This window comes from Haliaeetus leucocephalus, unplaced genomic scaffold (genome assembly GCF_000737465.1).
Source record: "Haliaeetus leucocephalus isolate CR32 unplaced genomic scaffold, Haliaeetus_leucocephalus-4.0 Scaffold0, whole genome shotgun sequence".
Taxonomy (NCBI): domain Eukaryota; kingdom Metazoa; phylum Chordata; class Aves; order Accipitriformes; family Accipitridae; genus Haliaeetus; species Haliaeetus leucocephalus.
Window position 1 is genome coordinate 20,306,463 of NW_010972436.1, and position 16,754 is coordinate 20,323,216.

General features: G+C 37.8%; 1 protein-coding gene across 7 annotated transcripts in view; it reads right to left on the reverse strand.

The window, feature by feature from the left end:
• DNAJB6 (DnaJ (Hsp40) homolog, subfamily B, member 6) overlaps positions 1 to 16,754 on the reverse strand; it is an 81,943-nt gene that overhangs the window by 45,627 nt on the left and 19,562 nt on the right. For 6 of the 7 annotated variants that reach the window (XM_010585816.1, XM_010585807.1, XM_010585789.1 and 3 more), the window contains exons 6-8: positions 7,193 to 7,324; positions 6,123 to 6,264; positions 3,859 to 3,929 (exon numbers count right to left, since the gene is read on the reverse strand). In XM_010585816.1, the coding sequence (XP_010584118.1) occupies positions 3,859 to 3,929; positions 6,123 to 6,264; positions 7,193 to 7,324 (345 nt within the window). Of the gene's footprint in view, positions 1 to 1,755; positions 3,930 to 6,122; positions 6,265 to 7,192; positions 7,325 to 16,754 lie in introns of those variants that run through there. The other variant, XM_010585825.1, reaches the window with a different exon arrangement.

The following is a 16,754-nucleotide window of genomic DNA, read 5'->3' on the forward strand; positions in this document are numbered from 1 at the left end:
CCTCCACTTACACCTAACACCAATATACTGAAGGAGACAAGCAAACAGGACAGCTGAACACAAACAGTGACAGAGAGGTATAAAACCCTTGGGCTTAGAGATGATGGGTTTAAGTCTTTTGCAATCTTGTTTTCAGCATTCTAAGACTCAGTCCATCAATTAATCACACGCTGATACAGTATACATCTTACAAATGCTATGTACACTTACTCTGCAGAGCAGCTTTGTCACTTATATCACAAAACAGTGCCTGTCATTCTCAACAGAGAAGGTGTTGTAAGAAACAAGAACTACAATAGCTGAGCAATTTTAAAATGTGAAGCATTCTAAGGCAAAATCCCAAACTTCTACAGCAAAGCCAAGTGAAAGGGGTAGGTGCCATGCAATCAAAAGAGAAACTTGCGTTACAGTGTATTGCACTGAAATTACTGCCATGCACAAGAGACCAAAAAGAGGCTGCACCAAAAAAAAAGCATTACAAAGTTATTGTGTTCTACCAATGAACTTTGAAGCAGAGCATGAAAGAGTAAGTGACTTAGCAGGTTCAAAAACTCCATCTTAGTTTTTCCAAACCACTGGAGGAAGCTTAATTTAAACAGGATGGTGTCCCTAAACATTCAAAATTAATCCCTCCTGTATGAAGAAATGGTACTTTTAATCAAACAGCATCTCTTTTTGAAAGCCACCTCATCCCACTGCACATTTGATGCCTAGCATTTGCTAGAATTAAGAACCTTTTCTGTTATTAAGTATTTTGTGCTATTTTGGCCAAAATTGAAGTTTAAGGAAATTTGCTGCCCTTGATGATCCATTACTTCCAGTGAGTAGGTTTTGTACATCCATGCAAATCACATATTAGTAAGGAACGACAAAATTTTTCACAGGAACCTAATAAGTGGGTTTTCAAGAGAAAAGAAACTCATTTCAGCAGCACAAATAAGAAATTCTGAATATATAATACAGAACAGAAAGAATTTATATTGGATCCACAGTAAACATAGAATAAGGATTCATTTTGTGTACTAAAAGTGAAGTTGGATGCAAGAAGTTGCATTAAAAAAAAAGTCAGATGTGGTGTTATTTAAAAAAAAAGCGAATCCCTGTGTTCTGCATAATGAAACAGGTGGAGACTATTAGGCTTAGGTCAAGTGTAAGGAGGTGACAATTTTTTACATCTGGAACTGGAACTACCAGTCCAATTGTATACTTGGACCAAGACCATGTAACCATCCAGTTCAACGATCAGGCTGTTCAAACGCTGGTGTATGGGTATCTGCTTACTACTGTAGAAATCTTTACTAATTAATTCTGCCTTCTGCTGATTCATTTCTTCTTGTCCTTGTGTTTTGCCAGTCTCTCCTCCTACCAAGAAAGTGCAGTGCGGCCATTTAATGCTGCATTTTGTCCAGCTCTGACAATATCCAGCTTCAGTGATCTGAAGGCAGAAGAGAGACTATCCAAAACACTGGTTCTTCAGCAAATTTACAGTGTTAAAAGATTTCATTACAAAACCCTGGAGTGAACTGTTTGTATATAATGCTGTGAGAAGGACCATACTTTTCTGGGTAAGAAGATCTAAGGCAAGCATGTGGGTACAGATTGGCCACTAGCAGCTCTGCTATCAAAATTGTGTTCTTAACTTGAGCTAGGTAATTTAAATGTTAAAGAAGATTACCTGGGACTAAAACTGAAGGTGAAGTTTGGCAGCTTAGTGTAAAACCTATGGGTATCCACAGGAAGGAATTCAAACTCAACTCCAGATTGTCCTAATTTTATTTGACTCGGTTAACCAATTTTGAAGCACTTTTTACAGTTTACATAAAACTTAAAGGAGCACACTGTGTCCTATAAATATAAACTAACATTTTTAATAACTTGAGACATCACAACAAAGCCAGATTTTGAAATAAATTGTCTGTTTAGTTACCTGGATCAAGAAGGAACATACATGGGGAAGGAAAAAACAGCATTAACAAGAAAACACTGTTTAGTTTTAAACTGAGTTTGTGCTTCTACACCAAAAACACAACACCGAAGTAACAAGAACTCTGCAAAGAACTTGAAAAGGTACATAACTTCTGTAGTCCCAAAAGCAAAGTACGTATTTATTTCTTCCTCTACCTGTTATTTTGCTGGGTTCTATGAAATTAGCATTAATGGTAGAGGGACAAATATAAGAAATATTAACTTTGCTACAAATATGAATTCTGTTTTTGCAGTTTGTTAGATTGTTGGTTTGGGTTAATTTGAATTGGTTTTCCTGCACAATAAACAAGACCAAGTCTTTTTGATGTATTTAATAATCAACGCATTTGTTAGTACAAAGCAGATGGTGTTCAGCAAGAAGGCATTAAGTGATCATTTGAAAACACCATGCTTTTTTTAAAAAAAAAAAAAAAAACCACAACACTAAGCCACCTTAAAGAATTTTGTGAAGGCCAGATGTTCAAAGCTGGTGCACAGATAAAAACTGCACATCCATGATTTATGCATGAAATGACCCAGAGCCTGGCAGGTGTTAACACATGCCAATAGTTATTTGCATGCTTTCTCTATGACATACAGAAATCAAGTCATCTTCCACTAAACTTTGAAAATCCAGTCTTAGCTACAAATTAACACTTTGCTTCACTCCATTAATTTAACAAAGTTTTTGGTTGATGAGTAAAAGTAAGAGTGAGATATTGTAATGCTAATACTTTTGTACAAATCTTCTTCAAAGCAATTAAGTTTGTTCTCAAAACAAGCAAAAAAAATCTTATCATTCAGAAAGCCTTTTTTTAATTATTAAATATTTTCCTGTATATTTAGGTTCACTACAGATTATTTTTTGAAGCAATCTCAGAACTTAGAACTTTAGAAAACTTTTTTTAAACAGAAATAGTTACTTTAGGCCTAGACCAAAAAAATAATGTACTAGGGCAAAAGATGGAGTTAGCGAGTCAGCCTCTGAATGCTTCTTAAAAGTAGGTGCTTCAAATACAGGTTTAGAAAAGAAATTAAATATCATGTTTTCAGACACACTGAAGAAAACATCTGCAAAGAAAAAAGGCCCTCATCCTTAAGACTGAAGAAAAAGGTGGAAGGGGAGGGGGGGAAAGCACTGTTTTCCCAAGTTGCCCAAATTACACACAGACACAAGAAGGTTACAAATGCCATTCATGAAAGAATGCACCACAAACATCAGCATTTATTCATTTTGAATTTTTTTTTTTTTAGCAAATGACAAAAGACTCAGCTCACTGGCTTCACTTTTGTTTACCTTTTGCTTACATTACACATTTAAACATTTGTCAAAACTTACTAAATTGTCTGCATTCATGCACAACTAGAAAACAACCTTAATTTATTTAAACCAGAAATGCATTACCAGAAATGTATTAACATTGTTCACTACTAAACATTTAAAAAAAAGCTGAAATTATTAAAAAGGTTATCCTGGAAATGTTAACTTCACAGCAGACTTAAACTACTACTTGGCTCACATTTCAAATTGTAAAAAGCAAGATTCATGCTAGTGTTAGTGTACATCTCGCCCTAGCACTACTGAAGGATCATGGTTCACCTTGATCATATATAATAAAAAGAAAAGTGCATACAGAAATTTACAACAATTTTAAGGACAAAAAATGGTCCAATTGATGTGGTCCCAACAATTAACTCAAAAGTCTATGACAAATACGAGCTTCAGTGAGCTATTTATACTACTTAAGTACGGATATACAGAAAGTTGAGTTCGTTTGAAATCTTCAAAAAATGTTCCTGTCAATCCTCAAATGGTGGCTGTTATAGCTTAAAATTTCTGTTAAATGCGTGCGTTGAATTACTTGTTATCCAAGCGTAGCAGCTGCTCCTTACCATTTATTGTTAGCGACCTTAACTGGCCATCTTCTTCAACTTCTACTCTCTCTTGTCCATTCTCAACAATTCTGTAGGACAAAAACACAGCCATTTTAAAGCACTGTAAGCAGTCTGAAAATACACACCAGACCTAGGATTTTAGATAATGAACTATAATGGAGCACTGCCTGCTTAATGCAACTGTAGTTGGCAAGCTTTTGTATTAACAGCACAGAAGCTGTAACTAGTAACCATCTGCATTCCCCCACTGATACTGCTTATTTACAGAAGGAAAATTGCTTTCTGAAAGTTTGAATCCTCCAGCTTGTAGAGTTCACAGTTACAGCTGTCACCTCATACATTGTCACAGTTGTACTGACACTACAGACTATTATCTAGAACTAACTGTCTTTTGACATATCAACTGTACAATCTTGATGATGCATTTAGTACCTACCCATTCGTTAAATGCATAATATTCTAGACCCAATGACAGTTTTGCATGAGGTAAGGCACGCAAGACAGTCTTTAATCCACTTCTAATTTGAAAAGAGCAATTATTTTGGAGACCTACTGTATACCAAGTTTATGACCAGCAGGATACGTTGCAAAATTTAAGTATCCCTGTCTGGAAGGAGAGATTATTAAAGACCTCTGTGGGTTTGGGCTTTTTTTGTTGTTTTAGAAATGGGAAGATAAGGAATGTTTAAATTATTTTCAGAACATTAAATTTATGCCTAAATTTTAACTATCTGGGAATTCTCTCCTCATGATTCAAATGACGAAACCACATGGATGATTACAAATTTTTCTGGAGATCAGACTTACTGAAGAGAATACACCCATATTAAAAACAGAGTAAATGGCTTCTTGGCTGAAGCAAAGTATTACTCAGAGAAGATTTTCACTGGGTATGCTGGTATATGAATCTTCTTTAGACTTAGCCACCTTGTCAGCAGACATTCTACAAAGTAACAGGACTTCTCAGAGACACTAAACATGTCTTCCTTGATGTGGCTAACCACATTTCTTGCTTCTCCCCCCCGGTTTCTAAATATGCTAACATAAGATATGACAGCAGCATACCTGATTTAGTCTATTTTTTAATATTAAAACAAACATGGTGCCTTATCTTCTTTTGTGTAAATACTTTCTTTGGTGTCTCTCACCTGGTACAATTCCCTCAAAAGTGGGCAGTTTTCAGATTTTTCTGGAATACACTCACAGAAAAACATCATGACCACAACAGCATGTGATGACAAAGGCTGCATTTAAGTGGTCAAGATGACAGGATCTCTCCAGTATAATAGGACACAGAAGAACCTTGCATTTCAAAGTACAGGATACAAGTTACCAAACAAAAAAATTGGCTTTCCCTTGCTTTTCTGCAAATTTTTTTTATAAAGTACTGAAATTACATTTAACTACTTGTTCAGTACTCCTATAACTTACTGATCATAATGTTCCATGTAGGTTTCTCTATAGCTAATATTTGGGTTTCCCAAATGCAGTGATTTCCCTATCACAAGCATGAAATAGTGAGAAGGTACACTGTGTGCAGTACTTGAAAATTCACTTTCCAAACAGGAAACATATTCTCCAAAGCAAGTTTCAGTTGCTTATTTGACTTAACAGATATAGGAAAATTACTTTACACAAAAACTTCACTCCAAACACTGCTTAGAAAAGCAAACTAGAGCAGATGTTAGGGAAAACTGTTTCAAGTTTCACAGTGTCTGCAAAATTAAGTGTCTTCCCAATCCCCAGTTGAAAGCTTCACAATCAACAGAAACCAAGTGCACTTTTCCCTTCCAGAAGCTCAAGCTGACTTGGCAGGCAGTAGTCAAGGACCATAATAAGAGATGCATCATTACACTAGAAGTTCTGGAGGCCTGCAAGAGCTCCATTGCCAGGTCCCTTTCAAAGAGCAAACAAGTTGCAACCTTCATTTTTTGTCAGAGCAGTTCTGAAAGCAGGTCTTACACATCTGAACCCTCCTCAACTATCAGGAGTTTACTATCTTCCCCATTTTCACATGCTACAGCTTTAAGTAATTCAGCAATGCCAAGAAGAGTCAGAGAATCCAACAAAACTTTTCAAATTTTTTTAAGCATTCAGAGAAATCCAAGTAATATGATGACCACAACAGCAACAGTAAAAATACATATACATACATGTATCACTATATTTATGTGTGTATATATAGTATATTTAAATACACGTATTTATAGCTATGCATGTCTCTACATGTAGTTTCATACAAATATATTTATATCACTTACCTCTTTGTAGTAATTTTTCTGCCATTAACTATTTTTGTTGAGGTTGATACTGATTTGAAGTTACCCATCCCACTGCCACCAAATGACGTGGAGGAGAACGAAGTAAGGCCTCCGTGTCCCAGTGAACCAAACGAAGTAAAACCTATTGGGAAAGAAGGTATTTGACTAAAAATGTATTTTTGCATGATCATGGGATCCAAGTTTATCATTCACTCAGACTACATCCTAGCTTCAGGATGCCCTTAGGTGGTTGCATCAACACAGTATCAGTGACTAAATAGCATTAAACACCAGGGTGAGAATAAAAACATGGCTCCAGCCCCATCAATTTCTGCCATATGGACCCATAGTTCAAATTCCAAATGCACAGCATGATCCAAAAACCATTCGTCATCTCCTTCTCTGAAGAAAAGGCATTCAGGCCTGTCTGCTGAACTTAAACCATTATATCATTCTTTCCACTCAAGGTAAAGCTAGTAACTTTAATGGATCTGATTTTTTGCTTTAATGTAGATGTTGGGATGCCCTGAGTTAGCAGACACAAGTAGTTCTGTATCACTAGCATCCAACTAATACCCAGAATCTTAACACTTGAAAGGATACTGACTACCAGCAACTCTCAGCAACCTCCTGAGATACAGACATCAGCATTCAAACTGACTATCCCAAAACTGATACTAAGTAGTACCATGGGTTTTAGGCACACATTTTTCCAGTGTATTTTCAGGACCTTAAATAAAAGCCATCATACCCTCAATACCAAAAGCAAACAGAAAAAAAAAACCAATTTTAAAGCTATAAAAAAAACCCTGTAGCACCAAAATTAAGAACACAAAAAGTTCTACCTCCTAGAGGTCTGTTTACTTTTCATGAACTTTCAAGTAGACCAAATACCGTAACTATAGCTTTATTTACATTCAGACTTTACAGAGAACAGCTTAATTTAAAAAAAGCAGCCTCAGAATTCCCTGAATGAAGGAGGCAACTTTTAAAAAAGTATTTATCAGCTTATTATATTGAGATCCTTTGTAAACCAAACTGCATTCCTTGTTAAATGTTATGATATTTACCTGTGTCAAATGAAGAAAAACCACTGCCAAAAGCAGGGAATCCACCAAAGGCAGAGAAAAATGATCCACCACCTCTGCTTCTGCTTCCCCTTGGACCCCGCCTGCCCCCGAAGAAGTCCTCAAAAGGGTCTTCTACAAAAGCGAAGACAACATTTAAGAGGTCAATATTACTGAGTAATTCTGTATTTAATCATTAGGATTCTTCATTAAAAAAAAAAATTTCCCATTACAGATAAGATTCTACCTTTGAAATACTTGATGCTACTGAACTCAACAGTCCACCAAAAAGGCAATTCCCTATGCTCCTTCTGGACTAAATTCTGTCTCAGTTTTGGACAGTTAAAAATAATTACAAAAAATTTCCTTATTTTAGCTGTTTAGTATTAAAAACCAGTAAACCTAATGTAAATGCTCTTACATTTTTCAGTATAATAAAATTGACAAGAGCTACAGAAACAGTATTATTTCCACCACATGCTCATATAGCATAATACACTGGAGGTATGATAAAAAATGAAATCAGTATTTATTTGAAGCTAACTATGTCCAGTCAGTTAGCATCTGACAGATTTAACACTCTTCAGATGCATAATCATGATCTCTACACACCAAGTCACCATAAAGCAAATCCTTCAGCTGTTCTACAGAACTTACTGTTGCCAGGCTAAGGTCAGGCTCTTAGAATTCGAATTTAACAAATCTTAAAATATTGCACACAGGTACATGAACTTCCTAGCTTATTTTTATTCAAGATTTATTGTAGATCACCATGATGAGGTCTCTGACAAGTAACTTCCAGATAGGTTATATCAATTATTGAAATATAAAAACAGCAGCCAGGGATTCATGACTCAAAGTGTTCAAAGTGTTTATTTCAGCACTTGCCACATCAGGTACTTCAAACACGTATTCTGATGCACGTTTAGGCAGCAAAGTATGGAAGTTTACACACAGTGTCCCAAAGAGGCATTTGGTCCCTACCAAGCAGGAGGAAGAGGGGAGAAATAGAGAAAGGGGGTCATGGTTAAAATGCTATTTCAAATTCAAGTACAACTGTTATGTCATTCAGAACAGCTAGCTATTGTTCCATCCACATCAGGAAGACAATAGTCTCTTTCAAAAAAAAAAAAAAAAGGGGGGGGGACGGGACACGACCAGATACCTGTACAAGCAATCCTTATTTACTTTAACACATTTTCCTAAAAAATAGTTATTGCTAGAATTATCTGAAAACTGCTTTTCACTAGTGCTCTTAAAACAAAGAACGACATATAAAATTGCAATCATATAGCAGACACTCAATAAACATAATACTTGCATTAAAATCAGAAATGTTTAGGAACTTCAACTATTCTCTCTATCAATCACAACTCTCCCAAAATCAGTGTTGTACAATACCAACTATTTCACCATGTTTTACAAGCGGGGACTCAATATTGAAAGAGAACAGTCTGAAACACTGCTCAGGATAAGCTCTTGCTGAAAAATGCAGAAACTGGTGATAGGAGCAATAGAAGTATGAAAGCAAGGAAAGAGTCTTATAACTGCATGACTGCTTCAGAACTACAAATTGACAAAGCAAAGGTCAGAAACACAGTATTTATTCCACCTTTGGTACCCCCACAAAAATCCAAGCTGATTTATGATAAATCACCAAGTTAATGCAATAGTGACAATACTAAAGCAATCAATATGATAATAAAAAGGTATTAGTAATCATCTGGTTTATGTGCAATTACTTAACAAAAGTGAAATGTCAGAACGTATTTATGCTGAACAAAGGCAGCTGCTGAGATTCAGACACATACTCCCCATTAGCAGAGACATAAAATGCAAAGAACAACAAAAAAAATAACCCCATCCTTCCCCTAGCATACACAGTTATTGATAAAACAAGGCAGGACCAAACTTTTACCTTACATACACTAGACAAGCAAGTGGTAAGATTTTTTTCTACTTCAGGTGTTTTTTTGGTTTATGCTTTTTTTTTTCCATGTAGAACAAGTTTTCTTCAATATAAAGATGACTTGTTATTACCTTTTAAACAACAGAAATTAAACCAATGCTAGGGCATGGAAATATGGGAACCTACCACCAAAATTACCATTTCCAAAACAAGCACTATGCCCATTTAAAAGAGGCAATTTTTTGTCAGACTACTGTATCAGGTAACACTGCAATTGTTTTGTCCAACTTGTGGAGTGACCAATTTTGCTAGTGACTCATAAGTTGGTTATGAAGGTCATTCACTCACGTGTACAAATGATCTATATTATATTACTCCCACTGTTAAGCTTTCTATTTATAGTCCAATTTTTCTTGTTACCTGGAGTTCGAATAAAAACAAAACAACCTACCATGTAAGCTTTGAGTTTTTAATCGCCCACAGTATATCAACCTATTTTGCAAGTGAACCTCTCCTCCTCAGCACAACAGCAGCAGAAACACAAAGGTTTTTACGGGAGGATCACAGAATCTCCTAGAGATCCCTGCTATCAACCCAGCTTCTAGATGGCTTATTGCCTACTCCTAACCACACTAAAACCTACCCAAGACTTGGACATGCCTTATTAGCCTTTAGCAACCCTACGCACCAAAATAGGTCAGCACTCTGTATTAGCAAATGTTCTAGCCTCAGGTGATTTCTGTTAGCAGCCTTGCTAATAATCCTCCAGTGCTCTTCCAGTAATTTTCTGCAGTAAGGAAGATACTCAAACCACTCTTCCACAATGGACTGCGGAATGCTCAGCAAGATGGATTATGCAGAGACAGGACAATGGGTAGGACTTCCCTGAGGGAATATTTCTTACTATCCTGACAGCCATCCAGGTACAGCATGCAGGAAAAAAAAAATATGGCAAAAACATTGAGGAGAGAAGGCAGCAAGAGGCTTCTGCATTATCTTTTGTTGTATCCACCACCAAATACACATTAATATAGCAACCTCACAACTACTCAGACCCTGTTTATGCTTTTAGTCCCTAAATTAGGATGATTAATAGTACCACTCAGCAAAACAATAACATTTCAGCCTGGTAGGTCTATTTTTGTGATTTAGCAGAACCTTTCCATGCACGATAACCTTTTCACATAGATGGCGTTTTCCAAACAGTTCAAATAACAATATCGGGGTGTTGGGTTTTTTTAATGACTGCTCTTATGATAGTCATTTTGGTGCTTACAATCCATGTAATTTTCTTATTGAATGTTAGAAGCACATCAGATCAAAATTAAGCAGTAAAAAAACCAACCCGTAAGTGAAGTGAAGGCCTTTCTAAAAAGGGAACATACTATATAAATACTATACAACTTAAAAGCTTCAAAAAACTGAAATGCTAGACTAGTGTCACCTCAGAGTATTACTAAATACTGTTTGAGGATAAATTCACAGTTTATTCTAATCTGGGTATTACCAGAAGCGTATGGGAAGACAGAGTATCAGATTCAGTTTCAACCAAAGTGTTGGAATACACTTCTGACAGAAGTTGTGGTGTCAAAACAGCAAAGATCAAGAGAGAACAAAAGGTGAGAAATTTCAAGGAAGCCAGTGAGACAGACTTCTAATATATCAACAACAGCAGATGACATGAAGCTTTTGGGGGGAAAAGCAAAAGCTGAAGCAAAGAACTCATGGTAGCCTGTTACCAAAAAAAAAAAGAAAAGACAAAATGAAGGACTTCAGTACTCTTGCTGTTACTAGATAGGAAGACTGCAGTTTCAGAAGCCAAAAAGTTAATGCAAAGGTTGGAACACAAAACCCCCAGCAACACAAAAGATTGTACACTAACAAACCTACCTGACAATACTTACATTAGAGGTAATGTTTCCAAAAGAATTTACTTTATTTGGAAAAGTCTTTGCTAATTCAAATGCAGCAACGGTCTTGTTCCCCTGGGTAAAACATTAAACCTGCTTACTGCAAACCACAGAATCCTACCTTGCTTTTCTGTACTCACAGGAAAAGAATTTCACCTCTAAACAAGTAAAATAACAACAACAACTATAACAAATATCTCACTGCAGTTCAAAATAAGGTAGGTCATGAACCCCCCCACTCTGAGGAATCCTCAGCTGCAACAGAGAAACAGGATCTTCTCCCTTTCAGCAGTATAAACCAATTGCAGAATACTACTTAAAAGATGTGATTGCTCTCCTTTCCTGCCTTGTAATCATGGAACCAAGTGACAAGTTGCATTAATTCATTGATCCAAAAGAAAACATTGAGTGTTTGCATTGTTAGCTTTCTGTTGCATCCACAAGCTAATCTGACTCTGTATTGGCAAGACTGGCGTATCTGAAAGAAAATGGGCAGGAAAGCACCATACAAGGGAGGAAAGAAGGCAAATCCCAGAATATCTACATTTGAAGCAGTCCACAATTCAGATAAACTTCATGAAATTCATTATATCAATTTAAGGCATTAGCTGAAACCACAATACACTATAAACTAAAAGTGCCACATCTCCTATGGCAGTCACTTCTACCATGACACTTGTACCCTGGCAGCTGCTTGGGGAACCAGATCAGGAACTGATCAGCTGAAAAGAGCATCTCCAGATGAAAAGGCCACATCAATTCTTCGCTACAATTCACAGCGTGACTGTAAAAGCAACTGCTGGTTACAAGGAAGACAGCAGGAAGAACAGCCCAAGGGTCAAAAGTAGCACAGGAAGATGCTTTCAGCCATAGAACAATGCTATCCCTGATGAAAGTGTTGAGCACATTCCAGTGCAATGCCATCATTCACATCCAGAAAATCAGAAGTGTTGAGATAAATTGTGCACCGTCAACAAATGTTCTCATATGCACACACTGCTGCAGCCAGAGATGTTGATAATCTTATAGGAACAATACACAAAGGAACATTACCCTGTAAAAACAGGATCACTGCTCAGTCACCACTCACTGGACTACTCTTGGCAACCAATGAACTTTGTTTCCTTTATTCTTTGCAATCAGAGCTACACTATCACCTCTGCCAAAACATGACACACGAGCCGAATGCCCTTATTGTAGATGCAGGAGGATGACACTGTAGCTGTGTATTGGGTTTGCATGGCAAGGTTTTGGTAGCTGGGGACTACAGGGATGGCTTCTGTGAGAAGCTGCTAGAAGCTTCCCCTATGTCCACTAGAGCCAATGCCAGCTAGCTCCAAGACTGACCCATGCTGAGCACATCAGCGACAGCAGTAGCACCTCTGTGATAATATATTTATGAAGCGGGGAAAAAAAAGTTGCCACAGAACAGAAATTGCAGCCAGAGAGAGGAGTAAGAACATGTGAGAGAACAAGGTCAGTGCAGAAGGAGGGGGAGGAGGTGCTCCAGGCGCCGGAGCAGAGATTCCCCTGCAGCCCGTGGGGAAGACCATGGTGAGGCAGGCTGTCCCCCTGCAGCCCAGGGAGGTCCACGGGGGAGCAGATCTCCACCTGCAGCCCGGGGAGAGAGGACCCACGCTGGAGCAGGGGGGTGCACCCAAACGTGGGAAGCCCACACTGAAGCAGGCTACTGGCAGGACCTGTGGACCCATGGAGAGAGGAGCCCACGCTGAAGCAGGTTTTCTGGCAGGACTTGTGACCCCGCGGGGGACCCACGCTGGAGCAGTCTGTGCCTAAAGGACTGCACACTGTGGAAGGGACCCACGCTGGAGCAGTTCATGAAGAACTGCAGCCCATGGGAAGGACTCACGTTGGAGAACTTCATGGAGAACTGTCTCCCATGGGAGGGGCCCCACGCTGGAGCAGGGGAAGAGTGAGGAGTCCTGCCCCTGAGGAGGAAGGAGCAGCAGAGACAACGTGTGATGAACTGACCACAACCCTCATTCCCCATCCCCCTGTCTGTGCCACTGGGGGGGTAGGTAGAGAATCCAGGAGTGAAGTATGCCCAGGAAGAAGGAAGGGGTGGAGGGAAGGTGGTTTATGATTTGGTTTTATTTCTCATTATCCTACTGTGGTTTGACTGATAAGTTAATTTTCCTCAAGTAGAGTCTTTTTTGCCCGTCACAGTAATTGGTGAATGATCTCTCCCTGTCCTCATCTCAACCTGCGAGCCTTTTGTTATATTTTCTCTCCCCTGTCCAGCTGAGGGGGGGAGTGATAGAGCAGCTTTGGTGGGCACGCCCTAGATAAAGAGGCAGTCAAACTCATCGACATTGAGTATTACAGTCTGCAGTGTTTCAGTAAGCAGAGGCAGTATAGGCTGCCTGTCTGCCATCATTGCCTTATTTCAAAAGCATATTGTAAGTGACTTTATAGATCATGCCAGGAAAGAGTCTGAAATGCAGGTCTGAATAATGTGTTTATGCAAAGGGCTACAGATACATGATACATACAATAAAAGAGAATTCTTGGAATAGGTATTTCTATCTTGTCTTCTATTTGAAGAAAGTTTCAAAGATGCAGATTTGCAGTAAATACACACAGAACCTCATTCTACAGCTCTGGAGTGTACCCAGGTGCAAAAAGCCTACATTATCATAACTAGGCAGGCCACAGAAACCTGTAAGCACTTTTGCATGGATATATTTTCTTCGTTATCTACAAAATAAGCATAGTGTTGATGCCACTTACTCGTAAGAGACGCTAACATGCTGTTGCAAGCACTGTTGATTCACCTGCCTTGAGTGTTTCAGCATGGTCTTTTATAATTGCTCTCTTCCACAAAGTAGGTGTCAAACATGTTTGTCCCACTTACTTAAGAAAGTTTACCAGCAGAAGCATTTTAAAGTCTTTCTAATGATATATAGCAGAGATCCTGGAATTAGTAATTTTCTAGAAAAAGGAGACTTACAACATTACCTTTGAATGCCATCTATACCATAATTACAAAGATGCTAGAGTACAGTAAATCCAACTCTAATCAGCACTTCATGTTTATGAAATTAATGCCCAAATGTTCAGTCATACCTTAAAAATGAAGGAATCTTCCACTACCATTGTAGGACCTGCTCTTCTTGTGCTATGTTCAGTATTTGTCCTCTGACCAATTTAACCAGTTAGCCATCCAAGAAAACCAAACCAAACCATTTTCTTGGGACTAACAACCTGAACTGGCTTGGGATGACCAAGACAAACTTCATCTTCGGCCAGCATGCTATCAGACAGCTTCTCAATTATCTAGTGGGACATTAGTCAAAGATTAAAGTTTTAAGACAGACATGAGAATTTAGAGCAAGGCCTCCTCCCTTTCAGCAGCAGAAGCTATGTATTAGCCACCCATGGGGCCACAGCATTACTTATTCCTGTTTGATAATGCTGTCTGGGTGAGACAATTCCTGTGTTTCAAAAACCTTCTTCGAACCTATCAAGTTATTTCTGAAAAATTCATAGTAATGAGACTTAGACCATTCAGTGGATAATTATGATCTAAGACTGGTGCTTATGAAATACAACTGTGCACATTCATACCAAAGCAAAGAATGCACATGCAAATCTCTGAGCACTTCATAAATTGCACCAGAAGCTGCAAATTTATGTCAACAAAAGATTAACTACAAAGAGGACAATGTTGTGCAAGATAGATTTAATTGAAAGGCATCTCCATTTTCAGTTTTCAGAACCCATCTGACAAATATATTCTGCATTCGAACACCTAAATGTCATAATTATCAGAAATTTATTACATGTGGGTTAAAACTATGATCTGACTCTTATGCAAAGCTTTTGCCTCAGCAAGACAATTTTATGTCCTTGAGACAAAAAGGTTGAAGCTATCCCATTCCTAAACAACATCCTAGAACACAGACCATGTAAAACAAGAGTTTGCAATGATCACTGCACATAACATTTTCCTCTTTCTTGTCAGGTGAAGACTGTTTAGCCTGGATGCTTAAAGTAACTCAGTATGTTTTTCCAGAACACTCATGCTTCATTTTATGTAATTGATATTACAGCAGTCAATCTGCAGTAATTCTCTTGTTTGATGGAACCAAACAACATACCATATAACTAGCTAGCTAATGTTCTCTGTGACAAATATTTATATCTAGCTAGCCATACAAAGGTGTTAAGTTTAGTTTTCCCTTTGGTTTCCAAGAGTATAGATTTTTTAAATACCACATAAACCAGGTAACCAGAATTCTCAAGGGAAAATTCCACAGAATGTATATGTTTTATATGCATCATCTGGTATTAAATTTAGATTAAAATACAACATAAATTCTACTTCACAAACTAAGAAAAACATTTAAGACATTTATAAAATACCATCTCAGAAGGTACACTGAGAATACTGAAGTGTTTCGGAACAGTAGCAAAGCTGTCAAGATTATAATCTATGTTGAAAGAGACTCCACAAACAGACTTCTCTCTGACATCAAAGTCTAGAGAGGGCATCCATCTGGAGCAATTTATCACATCACATTATTAGCACATTCTACCACAGAGAAAAGCATGGTTCCTCGTAGGATTCATTTAACTAGACATACAGGCATCTAAAGCTGTTTGAAATGCCCTGAAACATCGTGTCGAATTTCTAGATACTGCTGCTGGAGGATACTGGTCTACTGTAGGTCCCAAGTTGTATTTTCTAGCCCATGAAGAAATTACTCGGGCATCTCAGACACCCTAAACCATGTCAAATGTCACAAGATGAGCTCAACTGTATATAAAAGATGACTTAACTACTTAAGGAGTTGTTTGAACTACTACTGAATTGCCTGTTGGGTAATGTTACACTCTTGTGATATCCACTCCATCTTTCAGTATGATTCCTCACTGATAATCCCTTCCAACGTATAACCCATTCTTGAAGTGAGAATCTGAAAAGCCTCTAAACCAAAACTAAGTCAAGCATTTTTGCCTACGCCACAATACATCACTTTCTGTTCCTCACAATGCTTGAAGCAGCAGTCTTTAAATTAATCCATACACCTCCATTACCAGTGGTAACATCGGGATCCTCCCCTCACTATGAACTGTTAAAATGTAGAACAATGTCCTTGAAAAGTTTACAAGTAAAATACAAACAAAACACTACATGGAACACAAACCAAATCAACGTAAGCACCATAAATTGAGTAGGATATAATTTAAGTCTAAAACAAACTTACTGAAATGAGAAATCAATTCCTATATTAAGAGTAAACAGTTCTAAAGTCAAAGGACAGTCAAAGAATAGAAGTAGTATATGGTACAGAGTGCTGAATACCAGTTAACCACATGTTGATATTCCAAGGCAGTACTTTGCAATACAAAGAGTAGTACTGCATAGGAAGCATCACCTTTTCTTTCATTTTCTTTTCTTCCTGTTACAAGAATTATCATCCATCTATAAGTCAAAGAGACTGAAAACTATCACTGGAAGAGCTCACAGAAAGCAAGACCACATGTCTCAAAAGTTAAGAGAGTTAACTGCTTGTCATATTAACAGATCAAGTTTTAGTAGCCTTCGTGCACCCTTATTTTTACAAAGAATTTGCCTGAAAATCAGTGGAGAGAAATTGTGACTGGATGAGATAATTCCAGGGCAACAGAGAGCACGTAACATTAACTTTGCTCCATTTGCAAGTGTTCAAAGCGATCTTCAACTGTATTATGAATTTTCATTTGAAAAGTCTGAAGGGAC